Source organism: Cyprinodon variegatus, unplaced genomic scaffold (genome assembly GCF_000732505.1).
Source record: "Cyprinodon variegatus isolate N-32 unplaced genomic scaffold, C_variegatus-1.0 Scaffold165, whole genome shotgun sequence".
Lineage (NCBI taxonomy): Eukaryota > Metazoa > Chordata > Actinopteri > Cyprinodontiformes > Cyprinodontidae > Cyprinodon > Cyprinodon variegatus.
Genome location: NW_015150618.1, coordinates 1,283,536 through 1,292,563, shown reverse-complemented (window position 1 = coordinate 1,292,563; position 9,028 = coordinate 1,283,536). Strand labels below are relative to the sequence as shown.

The window sequence follows — 9,028 nt, the reverse complement described above, 5'->3', positions numbered from 1 at the left end:
TTTTGTTTTTCTTCCGCTCACCACAAAAATGGCGCTAGGGGGCGTGTCAGTCACGTGTCTGACAAAGACCTATGGAAGCCATTCTGAAGCAGCCAGGGGGGGATTCTGCATGAGCCAAAAAGCAGAGACAGGAGCAATTGTCAAAATTTTGGTGTCGATCATTCCATTTCATCCTGGACACTACAGAAAATGGGCTTAAAGTGTTAAAAAGTGAACTTCTCCTTTAAGTGAAGTCCAGACAAAAAACAGTTTGAATAAAAAAAAAAACATTAAGTTAGTGCAAAATCTTCAGAATGATTCATGGTAAAAGTGGATAATCAGGGGTTTTGGGGTTTGCTTAAAAGGTATTTAAGTAATTTAGCTTCACCTTATTGTAAGAACGTGTGGCCAAGATTTTGCCCTCTGGATTTTAGATTTAAGCTACTTTAGGACTGATAAGGACAAGATCATGATGAACTTCTAAAATTATCATAGAGGTCCTTATTTTTTAAATATTGTTTTACACTTAACAAATTAATAAGTGACTTAAATAGATAAAAAGACTAACCAAGAGGGGTTATAGAAATATTTGTCTTGCTTAACAGTGGAGATGCTTTTCTCGTATGCTGATGTGAAGTAGCTCATTGTTTACTACTTTTTGCTTTCACACAATTTGTGCATAGTCCCAGTACTTCTACATAATTATATTTTTAAATTAACAAAATAAAATATTACACAAAGTAATTAGTGACATTTTGAGCCATTTTAAAATGGACAGTTATGCAAGAACTACAAATTACTGTATGATAAAGAAAACAAAGGTTTAAACTTTTTGCTCCCAAAAGCTTTGCATTTTTAAATTGGATTTATTTTATTAAATGCACAATTGTACATTCAAGTGCAATTGGATCAGGAAATCAAATTAGAAAAGTGGTGATCATGACATAGTGCGGTATTCAACTGAAAGAACAAAGCTATCAATCTTGTAATAGTTTTGTTTCTGCTAAACAAAGACCCATACAAACAAATTCATAGGGGAGTGTTAAGTAAAAACTAGAGTCAATAAACCTATTTAAACATTTAAAAATGAGCTTATAATGAGCTTAAGCAATAAGCTTACTGTATTGAATACATTTATGGCTTTCTTCTGACTCTGACATATCCACGCTACAATCAACATGCATTGCTATTATTTTTATCTTTTTGTTTCAGCAAACTGCTTTGGCAGATAATGAGGCTGTGCCAGAGAAAAGAGGGTAAAAGCGGGCTTCGTTTTAAAACAATTGTAATTAAAAAAACCTGTCAAAACAATCACATAAGAAGTTATAACAGAGAACTGTTTTTTTTTTTTTATTCTGCTCTTTAGAAGTACCTATAAAATACCTGATTTATGTGAATGAATGTATTCAAATCCTAAACAAACTCAGCAGAGCTATTAGCTACTTTGAAAAAATATTATGATTTAAACATTGCAGGCACAAGAGAGTTAAAAGCCTTGTGTTTTACATCCTGTGGCCACTGCCAATCAGCAAGCTTAGCCTGTTTTACTTTCCCTTCTTTAATTTCCAGTCAACATAGAAGTTACTTTTTCCATAACATTTTCTCTCTTCGTATGTGCCTTTTTGTCTAAGCTTTTACAACATGATGTATTTTGTCTATAAAACAATAAAAGAAAAAACAGAACTCCTCAGTTGGATTTTGATAGCAATAGTGGTCTTTCTCTGACTGACTAATTGGAAACACATCTGATTAGCAATGGCACAAAAATAAGCAATACATTTATTATTATTTTTTTAAATGCATAATATTTTACGGTGGTTTATCAAATCCAATCCCAATAAATACACTGTATTCAGCAACTGTAATCTTACAAAGGATGACAAAAGGTCCATGATAATGAATATTTTTCCACAAAACTCTTAACGGTAAGAGTGCTTTGAACTAACAGATTATGCAAAAAGGAAAGAATAGTTCTGACCAATCTGCTTGACCAGCATTTAACTTTACTTGAGTGTCCCATTCAGCTGTTCAACAATAGCCAGACAAAATAACCAAAAAAGCCCAGCAATCTCTGAAAATCTTCCTAGTCCCCATTTAGAGTATCAAGTTCTAAGAGCTCTTTCATTCAAAGGTACCAATGGAATGATGCCAAATGTGACTGTAGAGTATGTTGCAAGGACCTGCTTTTGTTACACTTTAAACAGAGAGGCAGATGACAAATGGATTGGTCAAGTAGTTTGAAAAATGCTCTTTTCAAAGACTCTTGGGAATAGTCAGAGTAAAAACTGTTATTGTTTGAGGAATAAGGAACATCTTGAACTGCATAACTAAAAAAACAACTTGAATCACAGCAAACCTATGAAAATCAGAGAACAGTAATAATAATATATAATAATGATATAATAATAACTAATAACAGTTATATCATTGGTCTAGGTTACAAACAATAAATATATGAAAAGATGAACTGAAAAAAGTAATGATAAATAAAATGTAGTAAGCAATAATTTTATCAAACAAAATATTCATCTTAAAAAACAAACTGACCCATAAAAAATCAAAGTACCTTATATATATATATATAAGGTACTTTGATTTTTTATGGGTCAGTTTGTTTTTTTTATAAGTACCTTATATATATATATAAGGTACTTTGATTTTTTTATGGGTCAGTTTGTTTTTTAAGATGAATATTTTGTTTGATAAAATTATTGCTTACTACATTTTATTTATCATTACTTTTTTCAGTTTTGTGGCATTTTCATTAATAGGGTGAATTAATAATTTCCTAAAATGTTAACTTTCAAGCACAACTGTATTTCTAATGCTGGATGTTTGAACAATCTTTTTTTTTCCATATTATAATGTAAGAGTCATGTAAGATTGACAGAAAAGGGCATTTTGAGACTGTCATCTGCAGCTGTAAGATGGAACTTAAAATAGCAAAACCTCTAAGGCCTTTGTTATACACCAGCATCTTCTTGAAATCCTTTCCTCATTGACAGCTAAGCCCAGTCTATGTACACCAACAGCCTGTGGCTCCTTCGTTTAAACAAAAAGAAAATCCACTTGCCTTGCTTTGTTGTACATTGAGTTGAAAAGTGCAAAAAATGAATGCAATCTAATAAAATATAACACAGAAAGCATAGTCTGAGGCTTCCTCTGTGGTGAAGCTGGTATTTTTTCTTTTTCAACACAATAGCAGAGTCTCCAGATCCTGTAGATTGGTAGGTTCCTCAGATGCAGCCCTAGGTCTGCAATTTTCTTTCCTTGTTTCCATTTCTTTTTCTCTATTCTGCTAGTTCCTTTGTCAGATGAAGTGTAATATACTACACTTACCTAGATTTAAAACATATTTTGTATTTTTGCTGTAGATACCATATGTTGCCTTGCTTACTGTCTCAAGATAGCCACAAGAGCACCGGTAATGTGGTAATCTAACAATAGAATAAATATATTATGCTTCTGTAAGAATCATTTGAACACACCCAGACCAATAGTATAGTAATCATCAGGTGTTGTGACGCAGGTGTAACTTTATAGACTGTGAGCACTGTAACTATATCTACTTGGATTCTGAGACATTACTATGAAGATAATACAAACAAAAAGACTACAGTGTCTTACATGCTTTTATTCATGCAGCAGAATATAATTCTACTGTGTCAGGCCAAAAAATGATGATTGAGAATCTTCACCAGCATACTTGTGTCAGGGTTCTACCCTCTGCTTGAGTTTATTTTTAGTTTCTTTGTGTTCTGTGTCTTTGTAGTTGTTTTCTGCCAGTGCTGAGTTCTTTAGTTACTATCTATTGCCCCCTTGGGCTTGTTTTCTTTCCCCTTGGCTTCCTTCTAGATGGTCTTGCCCACACCTGCTCCCAATCTGTTGATTAGCCTGTTTTGGTACAGTCTCCCCAAATATACACAACCTCTGCAGTTACTCAGTGCTGGTTTGTTGTTTTGTTGCTTATTTGTGTCTTGCTCCCCATGTGAGTTTTTTCCTGGTGTCTGCTGATTTCTTGGTTCTTTCTTTTTGGGATTTTTTTGGATTTGGCCTAAGTAACCTGATTAAATCTGCAAAACTCCCCTCTGCCTCCTGATCTCTGCATTTGGGTCCTCAAAACCTCCACTCAACCGTGACAACTTGTTTTAACTGAACAAACATAAGTAAGGCCAGCATGTAGCTGATTTCTGAACGTAAGTTCTACTGTAAGCCAGTCCAGCTGAGAGCTCTGCTGTCCGGCCTCCATTACAAAGAACATCATAATTTCTGGCAGTCTCAGTTGTCTGTCTCGAATGAAGTTGGCCATGTAGTATTTGCTCCTCAACAAATCATTATCTTCATACAGAGGGCCACTTTTATCTTAATAACGAAGCAATTTCAATACAACCAAATACAAACAAAAACCAAGTATTTTTTCTCCCCAACACGATTGGACATACCCATCTTCCCTTTAAAATCAATTGTACTGTAACAAACTTTTGATGTTAAAATGAAAGGAAATTAATATCAGTATAATCACTTTGCATAAATAATTAAACATATGCCAGTCTACATGCAAATGCTGTGCACTGGAACATTGTGTTACCATTTAAAGCATCTTTTAGTTTGAATGTACTGTAGACGCAATGAATGATGTGAAGAATGCTCAAACTGTGCAAACCTAAATGTCTGATTGTGAGATAGCGAATGCATCTAATGGGTTTATTGAGAAGTTCCAGCCAAAATTCAAAGTAGTGTATCACTAAATTCAAACAGCCCATATCGGAAACACAAACTATAAGGTTATTAACCAGTAAATGGAGGCTATCTGTAAAAGTCTGGAATTTTAGCAGGTGTCAGATTCCTACTTAATTATAGTGAGGATTAACAAAGACAACAGGACCCAACAAAAGCTTCATTATAGCATTTCTCAATAGCAATTAGCAACTTCAGTCTGAGGTTTATTCAGTAGTGCTGTGCAGGCCAGGCATTTCGGGGGGCTTACCGAATGGATGGTCTTTTGCATGCTAGACTGGATGGTGGTCAAAATGTGTTTTTTTTTTTTTTTCTTACCCCATAAACAGGGCTGACATTAACACCTGCAAACGCGGGTGAATTTTAGATGTGGTGGGTAGCACAGACACACCTACTAGCCGCTTCTGAGGATTAGATTCTATTGACTTTTTAAATTTTGTTTTCTCAAATATCATTGGAATCTATAGTTAATAATATTAGACATAATTGTCTAAGGATGGATAGGGGAGGGCAATCTCTGGCAACCTCCTATTTTAAGGACGAACCTCCTGAGCCACCATCACCCACATGGAAATATGCAGTTACTATCAGCTGTAGCCAATAAATAAGGAGAAACGGTGAAAGCAGTTCAAGACCTCACCTTTAACAAAAAGATTTCCAGAGCTGCTTGCTACTCCAAACTGGTTTCTGGCTACACATGTATAGATCCCAGCATCCATTTTGGTCACATTAGAAAGCCGCAGGCTTCCGTTATCCAGCACCATCATTCTGTAGGGAGATCAAAAGACACAATATTATCTTTATACTTAAAGTTTAATGTGAAATAGGAAGTTCAAAGTCTAAAAACTGACAAAGTGCTGCACTTAGTTTTTATTAGGTTATGTGTTAGTTTGATGTAAGCAGAAGCTCTGTGTGAAGTGTTATAGTTTGATCTGTCACTACCGAGTGGATTAGAGAACTGAAAGAGAATATATTTTAATGGGCAAAAGTCACATTTTGATTTAATGTCAAAGCTGATGGGAACCAACTGTGTATTTCATAAGTAATGAAATGTTGCTTCAAGACACCAAAATATAATACAAGTCACATCTAGTTTTCAATTTAGTCTTCTGAATCACAAAATATTAAGTTTTTTGTCTTACTTCTTTTTTATAGTCCCTTTAGGTGATAGAGGGTAAGTTGAAATGATACAACCCTAAAAACTGATGTTAACTCAGTTTTTGTGTGTTTTTGTGAATGCTTTAAAATGACTTTCAGCAACAAACAAATATTGACAATTTCAGTAAGCATAGGTTCAATGGAGGAATGCAGTTATAGCATTCATCTTACTGTGCTTTCATTTGTTTAGTTGTTTTAGTCAAGGATAAATTAACAGAAAGGAAACACTTAAGGAGGTTAGGATCCTTCCACAATAAAGAAAGCTAAATGTTTTCTAGAATTGAAATATTTCACAGAGGTGCAGCTCATTGAATTATCATTTATAAAGGTCGATTTAGAAAAAAACTTTCTGTAGAGTAACAAAATGTTACAGCTTACATTAGTGTAGACAGTGGCTCAAAATGCATTCAATCATAACCTGCTTTTAAAAGAAAGTGAATCATTTCTCTAATTTAGTGTGGTTAAAAATTATTGCATTTTATTACCTTCAGTTCACCTTTGAAGCTTTTGTGCTCTCAGTTATCGGCACATTTCAGCTGGAACATAGTTTCCTTGATCTTTTTCTTTTGAACTTCATAATTACCAGAGGCAATCCATCAAATCCTTAATCTATTAAATCCTTTAAAAAGACAGTATAACCGCCCTAGTTGGTTCTTCCCTTTCTTTCTAGGGAAGGATACTTTTGAAATATAAAGGGTTAAATGATAACTAGTTGAGTCTTAATAGTTAGAGTATTTCATTAATTTCCATAGCCAGTATAAATCAATTTGACTCATCAAAGTAATTCTTAATATTGATATCCTTAATACTTTATATACTTTAATAATTTATTGAATCCCTGATATAGAACATTTATCTTTATTTAATTCAGACCAATAAAAAATAACAATATTTGTACTATCAAGTACTATTGACTATTATAATACTCTTTGACACACCCAGATAATGAATGCTCTAAATTCAAGAACGTTCTTCACAGCTAGTATTAACTTTTCCATGTTTAATGGATTACTGGGCTATTGCATAGTTAAGATTCACAGTAGTAGAGATAAGGCAGCTCTATGAAAAATAGTTTATTATTCTAAGGTATAATATGATATGATGAAGTAAACTTGTTTTCTTTTTCCTGTAATATTTTCTGTTAGTAGTTTAAAACCAGTTGGAAAACGGCACAAATGTTGAAAATTCAGTTGCATTTTTGCAGTGTAATAATACCAATTATACATGTCTCAGCTGCCTTGATTTAATTGGCAAACTGAACAAACATGGCTTAGCAAAGACAGATCCTGCTCAGGATGTCCTAATAGAGGTATTTATGAATAAAAGGCATCAGGAGTCCTTGAATAGGCTTGGCAAACCATATTTCAGTTTGTGCAGACTGTTGAATTACACAATATGTCATGTTCTGTTAGGAAAACTTTATTTATTTATTGCTAAAATGTTCACAGTAAAACAGAGACTGTCACTGCAGAAGCCGTCTGTAATATGTGAAGTGCTTAGTGCAAAAAAATGTTAGTACTGTAAAAAAAAAGTCTAATTTTTTTCAAAACAAAGAATTTATTTTATCAAGAGGAAAGGGAAGCTTTTCTGCATCTTTATATGCAAGCAATTAACTGAAAGCCCATTTAAATATATAATGAGCTGTATTATCAACAAGTCATATCTACACTAAACATTAGAACATTACTAAAATCTACAGTTGCCAGGAAAGGAGACTGCTCTATCTGAAACAGGTGGTGTATTATTTACAATATCAGTAATGCAGCGTGATATTTTACTGAACTATAATCCAGTAAAATACGGACTCATGTCCTTGCCAAGTATGTTTTTGAGAAAAACACAGGAAAGTATAGATTTGAAGAGAATGGTTAATTGGAACAGAAGCGTACTCGTGACGTCACCACATGCTCGGCTCGTCTGGAGCTGTATTTCACCTCCTGTTATTAACAGTCTCTAGATAATAATAAATTCTTACTTTTTCATTTAGTGGGGGAATCATAATTAACACATTCAAATAAACACAATCATATTAACATTTTGCCAAATAAAACAAAGAGCATACATCAGCAGTATTTCAAACACTGCTATGCCAAGAGAGCTCCGCTGGTTGCTGGGGTCCTCTCACATTCGGAACTCTTTTTAAATGGACCATATAATGATGCTTCAAAGTATAATGTTCTTGCCTAAAATGATCTTTTAACATAATTCTATAGAAAAACGGCATCAGAAAAGGGAACTTTTAACGTAATAGCTTTGTGAGCGCTCCCCTAGATGCTGTCATTCTTATAAACGGACAAGTCTGCTTTGATAAATACTCAGTAAAGAGGGAGGGGCGAGCACAACAACCGGGGACTTTGTTCGTTCTCGGTCTTGAGTTCTTGTGAACTGGAATAGTACTAGGGCTGAGGCTGATGATGTTTTTTGAGTACACAAGCAAATGACAACGCACAAGCACACATATTGAGAAGCAGCCTACATGTTTGATATGCATTAATTTTGACTCTTTCAATATAAAACTATAAACATCTTTTAGCAGATCGTAATGACTAAGAGCTACAACAGTTTCTTGAGTGTATTACTCCTTTGGTGATGCTAGAAAAGCTCTTCTGAATTCTACCATATTTTTGTTTACCACTGTCACCTACAATTGCAGTTTTTTATTTCAACAATTTTGCTTGAAATTCTTAAAATATGTTACTAGAGATTTTATTACAAAATGTTCCATTAGTAGTTTAATTTAATAAAAAGTTGTGTCTAACATTCTAATAGAGAAGTCCCATCATGAGACTTTTGAGAGTCAAAAAAATCTAATTTTATATTTGATGACAAGAGAAGCCAGGAAATATAACAAAAACTAGGTGCAATATTTTCAATACTGTGAAACAGAGAACTCTTGGATTAATGTTTGCATGGTAATTGAAAACAACTACAACAATGGCCTGACAACAGATGGAAAAGATGCAACTGCCTAGCCAATGAAAGGCTTAAAAACATTGAGGTAGATTCAAGGCAGGAGTTTGAAGTTGCTTAACAAACAGCCTTTTTAATAAAGCAAGGATTATGCCCTGCAGCTTCACCAAAGCAAGTAAAAGTTGCATCTATTAATCCAGGTATAAAAGTTACTTGCAATGGCAATGTAAAGAATCACAGTGTT

At 33.9% G+C, this 9,028-nt stretch overlaps 1 protein-coding gene across 1 annotated transcript in view; it reads right to left on the bottom strand.

Annotated features, from left to right (window-relative positions):
* Positions 1-9,028, bottom strand: part of LOC107086879 (contactin-3-like) — a 127,232-nt gene that overhangs the window by 13,427 nt on the left and 104,777 nt on the right. Inside the window, exon 12 of the mRNA XM_015378114.1 lies at positions 5,357-5,484. Coding sequence (XP_015233600.1) covers positions 5,357-5,484 — 128 coding nt within the window. The remainder of the gene's footprint in view (positions 1-5,356; positions 5,485-9,028) is intronic.